Consider the following 18,908-nt stretch of genomic DNA (forward strand, 5'->3'; position numbering starts at 1 on the left):
CATACATGCTATCTAAATCAAGAGGAGATGCTTAAACAACATAGGCAGCTAAGTATGTTTGACTATCGCACAATTAAGAATAACGACGAAGCTGGTATTAGGCCAAGTAAGACATATCAATTCTTTGTTGCAGTAGTAGGAGGTCATCGTGAACTAAAATTTATTGAAAAAGATGTTAGAAATTATATTACGAGGAAAGTTTATAATGTTTCTGAATAAGGTGATGCCAAAGAATTTGGGACATACTTATTTAATGAAAGAAAAGAATCAACTTTTTTTATAAGCTTGAACTTGAGGCTGGTGAATCAATTAAAATGTTTTTTGGGCTGATGCATGAAGCTAGTCTACTTTTGAGTATTTTGGAGATGTTTTGTTTGATACCACTTATAATACAAAAAGGTACTTTGCTAGTCTAAAATATTTTCAGTGTCAATTATAAATAGTTATTGTGATTTTAGAAATACATATATGATTTTTGTTGTTATGTTGTTGAGTTCAGGTATAATTTGATTTTTAGTTCTTTTGTTGGTGTGAATTACCATAATCATTTTACACTTCTTAGATGTGCTTTAATGAAAAATAGAAATTTTTTGGAATAAAATAAAAAAATTATTTCCACAAAAAAATATTCTGGGATTATTATATATCCGGAATCCAATTTTTTTGGGTGCGGGCAAGTTCACCGTAACCCTCAGTGAACGTTGTCAAATTCATAAGGTCTGCCGTGCTTTTCGGCAAACTTCACAAAAAATGTATGGCGATTTTCAAGGTTTCTGTGCCTTTAATTTAAGAAGAACATATAATATGACTAAAAGTCTTAATTCTGAAAAAACTAGTTTGGGTGAGTGGGGAGTTGAATATTGGATAGACAACAAGCATGACTTCTTTAATACCATGTGGCGGCAACGACAACAAAATTATCATTGTCTCTATTTGAGGAATACACAGGAACAAGCCATTTTAAGAATATGTACTCTTGAAAACTCATAAAAAATGAGATGAAATTACATGTTCAAGTTATTATTTGTTCAATTGTGTGTGACATATATGCAGGGAACAATGGTGTAGCAGGAATGGTGCTTCCCAATACTAAGATGGAAGCGGTTATGAAACTGATACTTTTTTGTGAAGTTCGCCGAGGGGCATGACGAACTTGTCCCTCACAAAAAAAAAATTGAATTTCAGGATACAATCTTAGAATAATTTTTCTGTGGAAATAATTTTTTATTTTATTTCAGAAAAAAATCTTGAAAAATGAGGATATTCAATAATTTAAATGGTTATTTGAATGTTAGCTTCGTTGCATGGGAGGAAAGGCTCCAAAAGGCATTTTTATCGATCAATGTACGTCAATGCAAAGGGCTATTGAGATTTGCATGCCAACTATAATTCATAAGTGGTGTATTTGGCATATTAAGAAGAAAATTCCACAAAAATTAAATGACTACAAGAGACATGAAGAAATTCAACAAGCAATGGGTCATGTCATTTGGAACTCTTTTACAAAAGATGCATTTGATAGACAATAAGTGATTGTCAAGTAACAGTGGCTTTATTAGATATTTCGGTGTTGTTGAATTGTAATAACATTGCGAAATTATATACATTTTGGGTGTTGTGCTGTCTGATTTACTATTTTGATGTTTTTTCAGAATTTTTTGAAGATTGGCATTTATAGATAATAATATATCTAGATCACCATTTTTGGGCTGGGATGAGAAGCACACAAAGGAGTGAGAATATGCATGCTTATTTTCTAACAAGTTTATTACACACAATAGCTCATTGATTCAATTTGTTAAACAATATTATAATTGCCTAAAAAGTAAAGAGCAAAAAGAGAGAGAATCTGATGCTGCAGATTTTCATACTATCATACCTTGTGCAACAAAGTCACCAATAGAAGCTCAATTTCTGCACGTGCATACTCATGTGAAGTTTAGGGAAGTTCAAGTACAATTCAGAGGAAAGGTGAATTGTATCACAAGATCAATAGAATTCGCTCTAGGTTTCACAACATATGAAGTTTTATAACAGGTTTTAAACTCCAAATTCAACAAGTTTGTGGTTACATATGATGCAATATCATGCGAAGTAAAATGTCAATGCTTATTATTCGAGTCAAGAGGCTTTTTGTACCATCATTGTTTGAGTGCATTAAGTTTTAAGCGAGTAGATAAAGTGGCACCATGATGTATATTGGAACGTTGGAGTAAGAATGTAAAGAGGAGGCACATGCATATCAAGAGCAGTTATGGTGAGCCTTTATTGGAACTAAGAAGTAGGAAAATTGATAATTTGGTGATTCGATCACACAATATATGTGAATTTGCATTAGAATCGGAGGAGTTGACTGCGATTTTGCAGTGCGCTTATGATAATGTGATGACTGAGATGCAAGAACATAAAGTCAAAAGTAAAGAAAAATACTTGTTATCACATGAAAATGCTTCGTTGGATCAGATTAACGACCTTCAAAGTCCGCCACTTGTGAGAATAAGAGGACGTCCCAAAAATAGAATGAGATCAAATACTGAAAATCAAATTGCAAATGCATCAAAGAAAAAGAAAAAGAAAAAGAAAGCTGTTAGTGAGATAAAATTAATGTGCTTTGATTAGGTAAAATTGAGGTTTTGCATATAAATACTTGTGCTAATATATGTTTTAACTTTTGTAGTTGAACTTTTTAGATGGTGGATCAATGGCGCAGCCAAATTCAAGCCTTTATCACAGACAAATTATGAATTATCAATTCAGAGATTCAATGCAATAAAATAGGACCTTTGGTTAATTTGAATGGCATTCGGTGTTATCCGTTTAATATAATGAAATTGATGTTTGCTTTTTGAATTATGTTGTGTTAATGAATATTGAATTTTAGGTGTTATTGTGTTTGTTGAATACTGAATTTTAGTTTTCTACAATTGTCTGGTGGTAAATAGTTTTGGATTTTAATATCAGCAATTTTTGGTGTTTATTATAATGAAATACAACTTTCTTTTCTGCAATGGTGTTGTGATAAAGAGTTTTATCTGTTAATATTAACTAATTTTAGTGTTGCACCGTATTAAACAATTTACTATCTATCATTTTTCATCAAAACACATCCAAAAAATATAGAATTTTCTAATATACGGACCTGTTATTTTTCAACATGTTTACAAAGAAACATTATCCATAAAATTCAAAAAGAGAAGTATTTTTCAATATATTTACAAAGAAACAGATCCATAAAATTCAAAAAGAGAAGTACAACATTCATCCTATTTACTTTCTATATCTCCTGATAAAAATTTACAGAAAAGGCTTATAATTGCAGTAGATGGCTTGGAGAGTCTTACGGCTTCAGATTCTTCGATGGCTTTTTGCTTCAATTTATTTGTTTCGTCAAAGAGAACTCATGAAGCATATTCCTGTCTAAAATGATCAACTTCATCCTATAAATGAAAGAAAATTATTAATCTATTTTAATTTAGAATTAGAGAATTAACTATGTTTAAATATACATACTTGATGGTTATCAGTGGCTGAGAGAAGGAGTGTTGAATCTTAGCCTCCTTTTCTCCTGAATATTACTTTTTTCTTTTTCAATGAAACTTAGGTGATATTTTTATTTTTGTCTCGTATTGAGTTGAGAGACATTTTTATTTTGTCTCCTGAATAACAAAAATAGAAGCGAAGTAGAAAAGAAGGAGCAACACCCAAATGTATCCTGGTTCAGCTACTTAGTGCAATGTAGCCTACATCCAGTCTCCATCACAACAGTGACAGAATTTCACTATCTTTCAACATGATTACATTCAACAATTCTCCCTAGGATCTACCCAATCCTATCTGGGACAAGTCCAGATTCTAACCCAACCTGAACTTAACTAGGATTCAAACATAGCTTTCAACAGCCAGGTGCTAACCCAACTTGTAAGAGAATCCCCTCAGGATCATGACAACAAAAAAAAATACATATAAAAGATTTTTGAGATAACTATGGCTTTTTCTCCAAGTTTAACCCTCTGCCTTTTTTCACTCATTGGTTTTTTCTTACAAAACCTCACATTTTGCCTTTTACCAATGAAACAGATAGACTAAACTGAGAAAAAGAAATATTCAATGAAAACCATGAAGGAGAATAATTTACAACTCAAAAAGCTATGGAAACTTAAACATGCGCTCTCACTCCTTGCTCTAATCCTTGGCCGTTCACCCCTATTATAGAGGAGTGAAGCTTCCAGGGCTTGAAACTTTCTTCAGCACATGTTGGTTCTCTTCTCCCAATACACAGATGCAGCAGCGGCGTTCACAGAGGAGAGAGAGGGTAAAAGTAGTGACATACAACCATACCTTCAATCTTCTCTTTCAACCTTTTTCTTCAAGAATATTGAATATGAGCCGTGCATTCTTGCTTTGTCTCCAAGTTTGTTTATTGACCATAGATTCAAGCAGAGCATCATTGACTTCACATTTTTCATATTTTTCAGAACGGTGCTTGTGACCTAGTTGATTTCTTCAATTATCCTTGATGAAGCACAAATGGGGAAATTACCTTTTTGTGATTCTCCTTTTTGAAGGAATCTTCCCTCTTGTTGTAGTCCTGAAACTTGCTTGAAATTGGCAACAACCCTTTTGTTCTACACCGAACCCTAGTGGCAGAACTTTTCAATTCATTCTTTCTTCTTTGTTCAAAGAGTGATGTGATAGATGAGAGAGGAGAAAGAAGAGAGAGTTTGGCTTTTTGGTGGATGAAGTGAATATAATGAATTCAATTAAAATGAAATAATTTCATGTGATGGTTCCAATGAAATGGAATTTGAATCACTTAGTTACTGTCTAAGTGAATGAATAGATTTGAATATTAACCACCGTTGGACTTTGGTTTGATTATGGGTTTGCTTATGTTCTTGGGCTTATTTGTTTTCTTTCTTCCTCATGGTTCAACCATTCAATCTTTGGATCAAGATTGTTGGAATGAATAGTTTGTTCAAGCTGAACTTGATATTGGGCCATATTTTTTTCTTATCTTCCTTGTTCAGATTGCTTGCCTTCATAGCCATTCATTATATGATATGAGTGTTTTGTTTAAATCATATTGGGCCAGATGTAATATGGGCTTATTTTTCATGCTTCTTAGCCCAATGTGAATTAATTAATTTCCTGCACACAAACACAATAAGACCATACAAACAAATAACCCAATAATATTTAGTCATCGTCTTAATAATAGTTTAGTTCTCTAAACTCAACAATCTCCCTCTTGATGACAAACATTATTAAATGAATTAAAATTGAATGAGAGCAGTTTTTAGAAACTTTCCTTTGATATTTCCTTTGGTTTGAAGCTCCCCCTTTCTTTTGATCTCCAAGCTCCCCCTGAATGTTTGCTTTTCATAACCTGATACCAACAAGCTTTACACTGAAATAATGCCAAACATCCAATAATTTTCAAACAATTTTGTATCTTAAGGAACCTGTTCAATCATATGTCAAAGTTTGCAAGGCTATTATCAATTCACAAATACCATCAGCCAACCTTGAAACAAGCATGAATCAGAGCTAATTCAACTATTAATTAAAAGCTATTTATTTCAAAAGCTCATATGCTAAGCTATAAACAATATTCACAACCAGATTCAAATTGCAGATTTTAAAACACATTCAAATTATTTAAACACAAATTCACATTATAAACAGTAGCTTCAAACATCGTCATCATAGATCAAGATAGAAACAGACAACAGCCTTTCAATTCATCTTTCTTTCTCCTTTTTTTGTCATTAAGGAGGGACACCTGCATGGAGAAACAACTAAAATCCAGATAAAAGTGTAAAGGTTAAGTGATAGTCATTCAACAGAGTTCAACCACTAAAATCCAGAAATAGAACAAAAACTAGTGATAAACCAATGTTTCAAAAACAGTTTTTCAGCAGCAACATCATGGAGCAGCCTTAATAAAAAATTCAGATACCGAAACAAAATCTATAATAAGTATATGCAATATTCACAATCAGAGTAATATGAATAATCATAGCTACATGAAATAATGGTTTAAAACAAAGAAAATTTGCAGCCAATCTCAAGCATCATAAGTTCAACAATTTCAATATAACTGTTTCAATTTATTTTTACACAATACTTACTCCTTCTTTTGTTATCAAGGAGGGTAAACCTGCACAAAAAATAGTTCAATATGCAAATCACAAGTGCAAAACAGGTAATAGCGTTAGTATCATAAAAAATTGTAAGAAAATAGCAGCATCAAACTGGGCTAGACATCAGATCCCTCATAAATCACACAATTGCATCTCAGTCATCACATTATCAGAAGCGCACTGCAAAATCGCAGTCAACTCCTCCGATTCTGATGCAAATTCATATATATTGTGTGATCGAATCACCAAATTATCAAATTTCCTACTTCTTATGAATTAGTAGTAAAGGTTACCATTATATCTAGTGGGATGCAGTATATGAGCTCTTGAAATCTTTTAGATTTTTCTCTATTTAGAATATAACATATTGCAAAGACCACCTATGAAAACAAATAACACAAATTTTTTAAATGCATGGCACAATAACTCATAAGAAAAATCATTAATGTTATAGCACAAGAACGTACCACATTTTCTACATGTCTTGTTGGTTTTAGAGACATGAAGTGGAATCTATATCCCTCGTATTGAGATTTGTGATTCAACACGTATATGATTTTGTACTCATTGCTCTCCCCATTTTTGTTATTTTTTATTTATTGCCCAATGGTAGCATTTTTCCTTGAGCTTCTCTGTTATTTTGTTCTGTTTTATTGGAGTCTTGAATTTATTAAGAAAGTTCAAAGTTGGCTAAACATTCTCCAAATTTTTCTCTGGATCATTCTTCTTAGCGTAGTCCAATGCTACTTCAACCTCAGCATCCATCACTTTAACCAAATTTTCTATCTCTTCAGTCAGTGATGAGTTGGGTTCTATAATAGTACTATAGTAGTTTTAGTGCTTATAGGACTTATGCCAAGGTCAAATAACGGTCCATAGAAGTTACTATCCTGAGAACTGTAGGATGACACAGAAAATTGTTTAGAATAAATCAATACTATGAAGCAATACATCACAGAATAACTAATAAAATAGCACAAAAATTATAAAAAAAAATATATATATTTAACTAAAACTTATGCATAAAGAGATTCTTGGGCTTGTTGTTCAGGTTATAGAGGATTAGAGGTGGATGTGTGTGTTTGTTGTTCTTAGGCTTGTTGTTCAGTTGGTGGAGGATTAGAGGTGGATGCATCTACTTGTTGTTGAGGTGGTATAGGATGAATTGTTTGAATTAACATTCTAATGAAGGCAAACAAAAGTGCATATTATTAAAATAGCACCAAATACAATATAGAATAACTGACGGAATATCACCAAAATTTTAAAAAATTATACTTAACTAAATGAAAAATATTAGATTCATTAAAATAGAAAACTCATGTATCATCCATATGCATTTGTTGTTCAGCATCAGTCTCACTCCCAAAATTAACAGTTGGGCTACTAATGTAAAACACAAGAATTTATTTTGTGAGACATGAATATGGTCTTAATAACATAAAAAGTGTGCAGTATCAACTCAGAGATAGGATATGTTACTTACTTGTCAGACTTTGGTGCATCTTCAAGTTTTGGTTCCTCCTGGATTTCTTTTTCAGCAGGAGGAAAATTTTCTTCCTCTATTGTTGCTTCTTTAACTTGGACATTTTTCTCCACTTTTTTTTTTGGCACTTTCAAGCTGAATAGCGCCAAAATTATATCAAAATAGCACAAAAATTATTGAATAGGAATAAAAGAATTATGTTATATATGAGAACTTATATGGCTGCAGGAAGTAAACTTTTTTTTTTCCTTTTTTCATGTTTTTTTTCTTGAAAAAAAATGTAGAGGGGATTTTTGTGTTTTTTTATAAGAAAAAAGATATGAATTTATGAACTAAGCTATTCATATTAAAAAATACATAAGTTACACAATGATAACACAGTAAATTTATATTTAAGAAATAAAAAAAACAGTAAGAGAAATTATATGGGATCACTTGGTATATTTAAAGACCCTTAATGCTTGACTGTCTTTGAAACATAGGATCATTCTCACTCAAATTGACAGTCGGTATTCTAAGAGAAAAGAACATCGTTTAGAAAATTATATAAAGAAACAAAAAGAAAACAATATAAAATCTTGATTTTACCATTCTGAAGAAGTACGGTGAACTTCTGTTGAGTCTTTTTCACTTTTTTGTTGATTAGGCTGAACAACCTTTCTTTTTTTCTCTGTTATTTTTATGGAACATCTTTCTCATTGGCCTTCACTTCTATAGGTTTGTCATTCTTCTTTGTCCTTCTTTTTGGTTGTTTTCTTTTTTTAATTTTCTCCTTTCTTTCTTTTCTTATTAAATAGAAAAAATTTTGATCAATAAATAGAATATATTTTTAAATAAATATATAGCTTCTGAATCTTATTCATAGTTAGAATCACTCCTTATTTCTGAAGATGAAAGTTCTATAACAAGCTTCTTTTCACTCTTCTTCTTTTTATCATTTTTTTTTGCTTGAGCTCTGCTTTTTTTATGAGGCCTTAAAATAGAAATTTAATTAATTAGTATATTTAGTACAATAAGACAGAAATTTAGGTGTTAATTTGAATGACATTTGGTGTTATTTTGTAAAGAAATAATGATATCAAAATTTGAAAGAAATGAGTACTTTTATTTTACCATTTCTTCCTTCTCCTCATGTTCAATCCTGTCAACAAGCAACTCTCTTGTCCAGTGGGCAACCCACGGTGGTCTGGGTGTCGTACTGGATGTGGTATCAACAAATTTGTGCTCATGAAAGTATACAATGATGAGTGCAAAAAGACACCCATCAATCGAGTATTTTTCTTTATTTTTGTGACTCTTTATTCCTTTAATTAGGAAGTTCAGCACATGAGTAACCCAATTCCGCCCTTGTGTGTTTTCAGTATTAAGGATTGCTAGCATGTAAATTGGGTAGACTTTGCTCATGATTGTTGGCAATAAGAAGCATTTTTGGATGAAGAAAATGAACGTTCTCTTGAATTTCAACATATTTTCCTCTCCATCCATGCTCATTTCCAACAAAGATTTTGTCTAAGAAGACAATGAAGAGCCTTTGAAGCTTTCAATAACTTTCTTTTGCTCCTCAGTGATGCTTTTATTTATAATCTTTTCTGGAAAAATAACCCCTACAACAATACCAAAACAGGTAAACAATACCAACGTCATCAAAGAATAAAAATACCAAAATTTGATCATGAGAATAGATTATAGAAGCAAAATTTACCGGTTGTATTTAAGCCCAGGGCATCCCTTGTTTTCATAAAAATCGAAGGAATTAGTTAGTTCCTTCAGAAGCTTGTGTGTCACATTTAAGGATGGGATATGGCTCAGAGTACCAAATACCATTTCATCCACAATAACTTTTTTCTCTTTACTCAGTTTTCTAAAAAACATTAGCTATAGTTCTTGCAGAGCACCGCAATCATGAGTTTTCTACAAAGTAATTGGAAATTATGTTATAAAATTTATTTATACAATAAAAATAGAGTTGTTTTATTGAAAATATGCTTACATCATATTGTGGTGCCTTCTCAGCTTTAATGTTCTTCTCAGCAACTATCTTCTTTGTCATTTTGTCTATAAGGAATAAAAAGGATGAATCACACTAAATCTAACTCATAATAAAACTCGAAAATTATAAATGATTACACCAGAAAACTCATCAATATGGCTTAAATCACATAAGAAACAATACAACTATATAGAGACTCCAAATCCAAACCTATGACATGAATCATACTGAATTTAACTCATAATAAAATCTGAAACTTGCAAATAATCACACCAAAAAATTCATCAAAATGACTTAAATCATATAAGAAATAATACAACTACATAAACATTCCTAATCCAAACCTATGACAAGAATCACACTAAATCTAAATCAAAATGATATCGAAAATTACAAATGATGATATTAGAAGACTCATCAACATGAATTAAATCACATAAGAAACAATATAACTACATAAAGACTCCAAATCCAAGCCTATGACAAGAATCTCACTAAATCTAAATCACTAAAACTTGCAAATGATGACACCAAAAGACTCATCAACATGGCTTAAATCACATAAGAAACACTACAACTACATAGAAACAGAAATGCACGATTTAGAATCAAGTTACCTTCAATAATGCTTCGCCTTTTGTCTTTTAGAAATGCACAGAGAGATTTGCTAAGAGCTTTTTCATTCGGTGTTGTTGTTGATGATTTGAAATCTAGCCAGAGAGCTTCGGTGAGAGATTTTTCATTCGGTGTTATTGTTGATGATTTGAAACCTAGCCAGAGAGCTTCGGTGAGAGATTTTTCATTCGGTGTTATTGTTGATGATTCAACCTATCACAGAGAATTTTGCTAAGAGATTTTTGAGAGTTGTTTGAAGTTGAAATGAGGTTTTGAAACGGTCTTTCGTGTTAAAGAGTGTGCATCAAAATGTCGTGCGTGTTAGAGAGTGAAAGCGTGTTTGCACGCACTAGGTAATAAATGCGACAGGAATCAAGGACTCCATGATGATGTGACAATCATGACTTTTGAACCCAGCAAGCCTACCCTGTGACAAGTTTGCACACCTGCCCAGGTTAGAGGCGTAACCATCGAAAAACCTTAATCCTCTAATCCACTTACAAATATTTTGTCTCTGCTCCTTCGTTAGAGTGAATACTACCTTGGGTTTAGCTCACCGCTCGTTATCAAGTCTCTTTAAGTTCAGATATGGCCGCCTTATCATTGTCCTTTATTCGCTCATCGTCCATTACTGTGTGCATGATATTATTAAACATGTTTTTTTCAGTGTGCATCACATCAAGATAATGTCAAACCAAGTTGTCTTTCCAATAAGGAAACTCCCAAAATATCCTCTGTTTAGTTCAATTATGCTCCCTGCCATATCCCAAATGTCTCAGACCTATCCCGTTATCGACGATCTGTGGGATTCTTCTGACACGCTGCCAAACTTGCCTACCACCCAACCTCACAGGTGTCTCTTCTTGTTCAGTTTTATTCCTTTTGAACGAGTCCTTGTTGTGACGAAAAGGATTATCCATATCGAGGAATCTTTGATGGCAATCAAACCACAAATTCTTACCGCCATTCGTCAACCAAAATATCTTTGTATCCTCCATACAACTGGAACATGTCATTCTGCCCTGAGTGGACTAACCTGACAACATGCTGTATGCAGGAAAGTTGTTAATGGTCCACATCAATGCTGCTCGCAGTTGGAAGTTTGTCTTCATCGAAATATCATATATTTGTACACCATGGATTCACAATTCCTATAATTCGTCCACCAAAGGCTGCAAAAAGACATCTATTTTGGTTTTTGGATTGTTGGAACCAGGTATAATGCAAGTTAGGAACATGTATGTGTCCTTCATGCACATTTCGGGACTCAGGTTATAAAGTGTCACGACTGCAGGCCAATAAGAGTACGTGTTACCAAAATTGGAATTTGGTGCGAACCCAGAAAGCTAGTCTAACGTTCTTGGGCTCACTCGTAAATGTAGGATAGACCCAATCAAAATGCTTCCAAGCTTCTCCGTGTGACAGATGCATCATGATTCTATCATCTCTCTTGTTGCTACTATGCCAGGTCATGTGAGGGGTTGAACTCATCGATGCATACAATCGTTTTAACCTGCGGATTAAGGGCAAGTAGTGCATCCGTTTCATTGAAATTCTTTTTAACTAGCATTTACCAAGCTGTTCTCTCTCGACTTGGAACCTCAGTGATATACAAAATCTGCATTCATTAAGGTCTACATCTGTCTTGTAGTACAACATACAACCATTCAAATAACAATCAATTTTCATCGCATTTATATCTAATTTTGAAACTAGCTTCCTTGCTTCATAGTGGTTTCAGGGGATGCCAGTTGACCCTACAGGTACTAGTTCGTTGAAAAGGGTGGCCCACTTATCAAAAGACTCTTGGGTATGATTTGACTCCGACTTAATACTCATTATTCTAACACACACAGATAATTCTGAAAGAATGCACCCTCGTATAAAGGTTTCACAGTATATTCTAACAGATGATAAAATCTCTTCACTTCCGGGTTAGGCTCTTCTTCAGCCTCTTCAAATTTTGTAACACCTGTTGTATCACACACTATCTCATTGTATCTCTCTTGGTTAGCTTCCCAAGTTATTTCATCCATGTTTAGGTTTCTCACCACCCAAACCCTCGTTGATTGACAGCCGAACCTATTCAAATTAGAGGCCAGTTGATTCCCTACTTATCCACTTCTCCATGTTCCGTCCACATTCAATACCTATCCTTGAACCCGTTTTGGTAGAGGTGAAGCGTTATGTCTGCAGGTCCTAACCACTTAGTCAACCGACACTTTTGACATGGACACCTAGATACCCCTTCAGACATAAATGGTTCCATGTTGAAGACATACACGACAAACGCGTCAATTCCCTCAAAGAATTCGAGTTTAACCCCCCTGGGCCATCATTATCTCTCTCATACATCCATAAACGATGACTTGGAATCATACTGAAACACACACCTTAGAATTCAATGAACAATAGAAATTATTAATTTTTTTAGAAAATTCAGCAAAGTATTCCCTATAATTAGAATCTCCTATCGAATACAATTATTATTTTCTAACAAACAAAATACGTTTTAAACAATTTAGACAATAATTCGACATAACTTTTCCTTAATTCAGCGATATCCAACAAATAAATACGACAATTTTCACATAGGAAACAGCTGCAGGCATAAATCAACCACATGCATGCATTCAATAAAACATCAAATCCTAACTGTTCTAGTGCACAATCCCTTATTATAATTCCATAATTTTCCAATAAACAAGGTTTTCAAGAAGGTGCCACTACGTGACCTTCTCCCACTTCCGTCCTAAAAATCTATCCTAAGAAAAGTAAGTTCAACATAAAATTTAAACAATTCATTATATTAAGAGATAGAAAATTAACCTGAAATATTACTGTACATGCAACAAATGGAGGAAACTCCAATTGAGCTTAGAGGAAATAGCACCGTCCTAATAAAAAAATTACTTATTAAATTCACAAGTTGAAACTAATTCGAAAATTAATTTAAAAGAATAGGTAAAACTTGTTATTTCAATTAATTAAAATCTAATTCTTAATTCAATGAAACTAACAAGAGGCATGACAAATTCTAATTTTTATTTACATTAAATTAACACAACAACTCCTAATAACATACTTCATTAAACAAGTTTAACCATTGAATTTATAACAACCCTAGCAAAATGTTAAACTCACAAAATAATATGAAAAATATAATAACGATACCAACAAACCAATATGAAGATAGTGGTTGCAGTCTCATATATATTTCATGGTGATAGAGGCGGCAGCGACGACGATGTAAACAGCAACTGCAGGGGAGGGTGCGACGGAGACAGTAGCAGTAGCAAATTCGACGAGCACAAACAGCGGTGGTGAGAGCAAACAAGGAGAGAGAGAAGAGAGAGAGAGAGAGAGAGAGAGAGAGAGAGAGAGAGAGAGAGAGAGAGAGAACGGCGTCATACAAGTGAAGGGGAAGGGCTTTGCATTTGAATTTAGTCTCAATTTTACCGTCGGATTCACCAAAACGATGCGTTTTATTAAATGAAGATACCATCGGATTCTTCCATCGCTAAATCCGATAATAGAATTGTTACACGTGAGTTCCGTCTTCGCGCCAACAATTACCGTCGGATTTAGCGACAAAAAATCTGTTTTGACAGTAACCCTTTATGGCGACGAATTTCTGCCGATACATATTGACACTAATTTCGACGATAAATCTCACGGTACTCAGTGTTTTCTTGTAGTGCGTGGTGGGCAAAACAGACGCGGAGGTGTAGCGGGAAGATGCAGAGGCGGGGGAGCAGTGGGGAAAAAAGGGGTAAAGGAACTGGATATAATTAAAACAATCTTAATTCTATAATTTTTTTTTATTTTCAAATTACCTTAAAGTTTGTTTCTGTATTTTAAATTAAATTTGAATTCTAACATTTTAATTTCATTAAACAAAAAATTTTTAACCTTTTCAAGTTAATCTAAATATGATAATTTAATATTTTAATATTAAATTTAAATTTTATATTTTTAATGCATTTAAAATTTTAAACAGCATTGTCTTAATAATATATTTTTGTTTTTTATTGATATTTTATAATTTTAAAATTAATTTTTAAAATAGATAATTTTTTTTAAATCAAATCTTAAATTTTAAATTTAAATTCTAAATTTTTTTAAGTTAAATTAAATTTTTTAATCAAATTAGAAATTTTAATATTGAAAAACGTTTTAGTCTTTTTTTCAAAAATATTCACTAATTAAGATTTTTCAAAATAAAAAATTAGAAATACTTTTAAGGAACAAACAATGTTCTTCTCCTTTGTCCTTCTAATTAACAAGGGAGCAGAATTTAAACTAAAAAAGAAAATTACATTTTGAATTTTGAATAGAAGGTAAATTTTTTAATTCAAATAGTAAATTAAAGGTTTAATTATCCTGTCAGTCTCTATAATTTCACCAAATTTTCAATTAGCTCCTTATACTTTTTTTTCTTTTAAATTAGGTCTCTATACTATATCAGATTTTGTAAGTAAGTCCTTACCGTGACAAAAACGTTGAAATTAATGGAATATTCTGTTAAACTATATAGAATATTCAGTAAAGTGTTAGATATATTCGGTTTGTTTAACGGAATATTCTGTTAATTCCATCGTTTTTGTCACGGTAGGGACTTAATTACAAAATTTGATATGGTATAGGGACTCAATCGAAAAGAAAAACAATATAGAGATCTAATTAAAAAATTAGTAAAACTATAGGATCGACAGAATAATTAAACCTAGATTAAAACAAGATAAGTAATAAAGAAAAAAAATGTAAATTTCTGTGCTTATACACCTAAATTTTATATTTATTTTATTTATATAAAAAACTCTAATATTCTTTCATAAATATATGCTTACACAAAATAAATTTTATTTAAAAGGGTAGTTTTATTTTTTCAAAATCAATTATAAACTTGTTTTAGTTTTTTATAATTAAATTAAATTTTTAATTCAAATTAAATAAATTAAATGTTAAAACATATTTTAGTCTTTTAAAAATAATCTTAAAAGAGTATTTTTTTATCTTTTAATTCTTTTAACTCTTTGTTTCTGTTTTTGTCATAATTTTATAATAATTTAATATTAATTCAAAAATAAAATAAACTCAAATTAAAACAATAAAATAAAAAAAATTAGTCTAAACAAAATGTTAATGTTCTATTTTTTTCTTTCTTTTAAATTATGGAGTAATAAAACTTTATATCCATTTTTTTTAGTTAAAATATGCTAAAATTCTGTATAATTTTAGAATACTAAACCACATGTTTACTATCTTATTGTTAAAGTAATCAACTTATCATTTTATTATTTTAATGATTTTTTATTTTTAAAAATCTAGATACTCAAGCCAATCAAGTATAACGTAAATAACATAATCTCTTCATTTTTAATCAGAAGTTTTAAAATTGAGTTCACTTTTAATTTTAGAAAAAAAAATTAAATACCAAAAAAAAAACTATATTGTAATTGAAAGGAAGGCAGCGGTGAACCAAAAAGAAAGGGAAGATAGCAAAACCGACACTGATCAATTTAGTTGAACTAAGTTTCCCAATGTTGCGGAACGATGACATATTTTTTGTTTTTTTTTTTGTTTTTTTTTTTTGTCCAGGTACGATGACTAAGATTAAAGATGATAAAATGGTGAGATTTTGTAGCTGATTTTTTTGGATATGATTTGGGGGTGTGAGTTATGCTGGGATATGATCATTATGGGTGATTTACACTGTTATGACGGCGTTGCTTTTTTGGAATTTTGGGGAAAAGAAATCGGACCCACCGATTTCAAGCCGAGAGAAAGTAACACAAATCGGTCCCACCGATTTGTGTTAGGGAGAGGTTGAGGAGCATGAAATCGGTGCCACCGATTTCTGGGTGGAAAAAGACGTTAGCTGAAGAGTGCAGTAATCGGTGGGACCGATTACTGGAGGCAGAAAATTTTATTTTAATCCGGAGTGCACCAATCAGACCCACCGATTTGGGGGTGCAGCGGTCGGTCCGTCCGATTTGCCCGTTAGTGCATACAAAACCGGATGGTGAGTTCACAAAAGCCCCATTTCTTCCTCGCCGGTCTCAGCTAATGTTCATCCTCTTCTCTTTTCTTCTCTGATTCTTCTCCTTCATTTTTGTAAAAGAAATTTCTGTGAGGTTGAGAATAGTCAAGTACGTGTAGTGTTATGGATGATAGAGTTGTATTGAAGATTTATTATTACGGACAGATCTTATTGCAAACATATGAGGGAGTTCAATTTGTGTGTGAAAATCCATTAGATGTTGTTATTCCGTTCACATTGTCATTTGAGAAATTGAAAGGTGTGATTTGTGAGAAGATAGATTCTCAAAGATGTAGGAGAGTATCGTGTATTTTGTACAGGTATCATTTACCTGTGTTTGGTGGGTTTGTTCAATTTTAGACCAAGTACGTGACGGACGAAGCGAGTATGCATGAAATGTTTTCAATGTACATGGAAAATCGCCACCGAATGTCGTGCATCGAGTTATATATTGAGTTTGAGCAATCTGAAGCGGACCGTAACATTGAATTGGAAGATTATAATAGTGAAAGTGAAGATGAATTTGAAAGTAACTATGAGATCGTCGGTCCAGGTGAAGACGAAGATGAAGCTGGCGGCGCCATGAACGCAGATGTGGCGGAAGTTGCAAATGCACTAGCAAACCCGCATCCGTTTCAGGAGCATTCTTTCATGCGGTCGTTGGATTTGGAGGCTATGCACGCACCGGAATTTTTGCAATATATGAATGCATGTGCGTAAACCTAGGTAGCTATGTGAAACTCTGAAGGAGAAGATCAATAAGTCGGATGAGTAATGTATGTGATATGTGACCAGGCATTTGTGACCATAGCGTTTGATTTTTTATTAATTAATAGTTCTTTGTTGTGAATGATATTTAGTTGTTCTTTACGTAGCTGGAATAGCGAAAAATAAGACTATAACGATCTTACATAGTAAAGTGTGTTTATTAATTGAGTTGTAATAAAAGACTTCTTACTGAGTACATAATGAAGCATTTATTACTTTTGATGTATGCAGCGCCTCCTGTTGTGGCGGATGATGAGTTCACAGTGGGATGGAATTCAGTTCAAGGGAGGCAGTAATCAAGGCAATGAAAGATTATACCATCCGGAGAGGTGTGGAATATCGGGTATATGAGTCGGAACCGACGACATTCTATGCCAAATGTACAGAATATGGGAATGGTTGTGACTGGTTGATCAGGGTAACCAAAATGTAGAAGAAGTACTGTTGGGAGATAAGGAGGTACAATGGAAGTCACACTTGTACCAGGTCTACTATTTCTCAAGACCATTCGAAGCTGGATTCCAAGACAGTTGCAGAAGCAATAAAGCCGTTGGTAGAGGTTGACCCGTCTATAAAGGTGAAATTAGTAATTGCTGATGTCCAGTCAAAGTTTAACTATACCATCAGTTATCGCAAGGCTTGGTTAGCAAAGCAGCAGGCGGTCGAATCAATTTTCGGAAGTTGGGAAGCATCGTATGAAGCTTTGCCCATATGGTTTGAGACCATGTGCCACAAAGAGCCATCAGCAGTGGTTCACTTTGAAACAATGCCTGCTTACCAGGGGGATGATTTGGTTCCTGATATACATGTTCTACATAGAGTCTTCTGGAGTTATTACCCCTGTATAAGGGCCTTCAGACACTGCAAGCCAGTGGTGCAGGTGGACGGGACTCATTTGTATGGAAAATACAAGGGTTGTTTATTGGTTGCAGTCTCACAAGATGGTAATAACAACATCGTGCCTATTGCATTGGCCATAGTGGAGGGAGAGACTTCTGATGCATGGTACTATTTTCTGAGCAACCTGCGTCAACATGTGGTGACACGTGATGGTGTGAGACTTATCTCTGATCGACACGATTCGATTAGGTCAGCTATTGAACGAAGTAATGGGGCGTGGTCTCCTCCTAGAGCTTTCCATATGTTTTGTATCCGGCATATTGAGTCCAACTTCTTGAGGAAGTTCAAGGCACCTTACTTGCAGAAGCTTATCGTAAACATTGGTAAGTTTGAATAGAATGAACTTTGAATTTATTGTAAGTACGATCAAATAGAATGTTGTTCATAGTTGACTGAATGTTTTTCATAGGATACTCGATGACGACCAGAGAGTACCAGATGCGCTATGAATGATTAAAGGAACGGGGTGAGGCTTACACCAACTGGCTTGATCGGATCCCTCGTGAGTAGGGGTGGCAGGAGTACCCGAATCCGCGGGTACCCGACCCGCCCCAACCCGGTCGGGGCGGGTTTAAACCCGACCCGGAGCGGGGCGGGGCGGGGTCGGGGTCAGGCTAAACCCGCCCCTACCCGCCCCGGAGTACATATATATATATATATCATTTAAGTTTTTAGGGTTTCTATTCCTTATAGCCACCAGCCTAACCTAACACTGTACTCATTTCATTTTTCCATTCCATTTACGCGTTTCACCCTCCCCAAAGAACCCTAGCGGAGAAGACTGAAGACTGAAGAGGGAAGGAAATTAACTTCCTCTTCTCCGTAGTGAACCTCAGATCTAGTGACCTTCACTGCGCCATCGAGCCTTCCGCCGAGCTTGTCGCCGTCGCTGCACTGCCGTCCTGCCGAGCCCGTCACCGAGTCGCTGCCACTGCGCTGTAGTCCTGTTGGCGCCGTGTCGTC

At 33.7% G+C, this 18,908-nt stretch overlaps 1 protein-coding gene across 1 annotated transcript; it reads left to right on the top strand.

Annotated features, from left to right (window-relative positions):
- The first annotated feature begins 17,349 nt into the window (after nucleotides 1-17,349).
- On the top strand, nucleotides 17,350-18,398 carry LOC107627749 (uncharacterized). Its single transcript, XM_021117045.1, has 3 exons — nucleotides 17,350-17,388; nucleotides 17,479-18,268; nucleotides 18,355-18,398. The coding sequence occupies exons 1-3, from the start codon at nucleotides 17,350-17,352 to the stop codon at nucleotides 18,396-18,398; spliced, it is 873 nt and encodes a 290-aa protein (XP_020972704.1).
- The last annotated feature ends 510 nt before the right edge of the window (nucleotides 18,399-18,908 follow it).

The sequence above is a fragment of the Arachis ipaensis genome, chromosome B2 (genome assembly GCF_059453495.1).
Source record: "Arachis ipaensis isolate K30076 ecotype BB chromosome B2, ASM5945349v1, whole genome shotgun sequence".
NCBI classification, from domain to species: Eukaryota; Viridiplantae; Streptophyta; class Magnoliopsida; order Fabales; family Fabaceae; genus Arachis; species Arachis ipaensis.

Bases quoted from the DNA above. Each gene is read 5' to 3' on its own strand.
- LOC107627749 (XM_021117045.1), top strand. From the start codon at position 17,350: ATGAAAGATTATACCATCCGGAGAGGTGTGGAATATCGG. The intron at 17,389-17,478 runs GTATATGAGTCG...ACCAAAATGTAG, and splicing joins GGAGAGGTGTGGAATATCGG to AAGAAGTACTGTTGGGAGAT. The intron at 18,269-18,354 runs GTAAGTTTGAAT...TGTTTTTCATAG, and splicing joins GAAGCTTATCGTAAACATTG to GATACTCGATGACGACCAGA.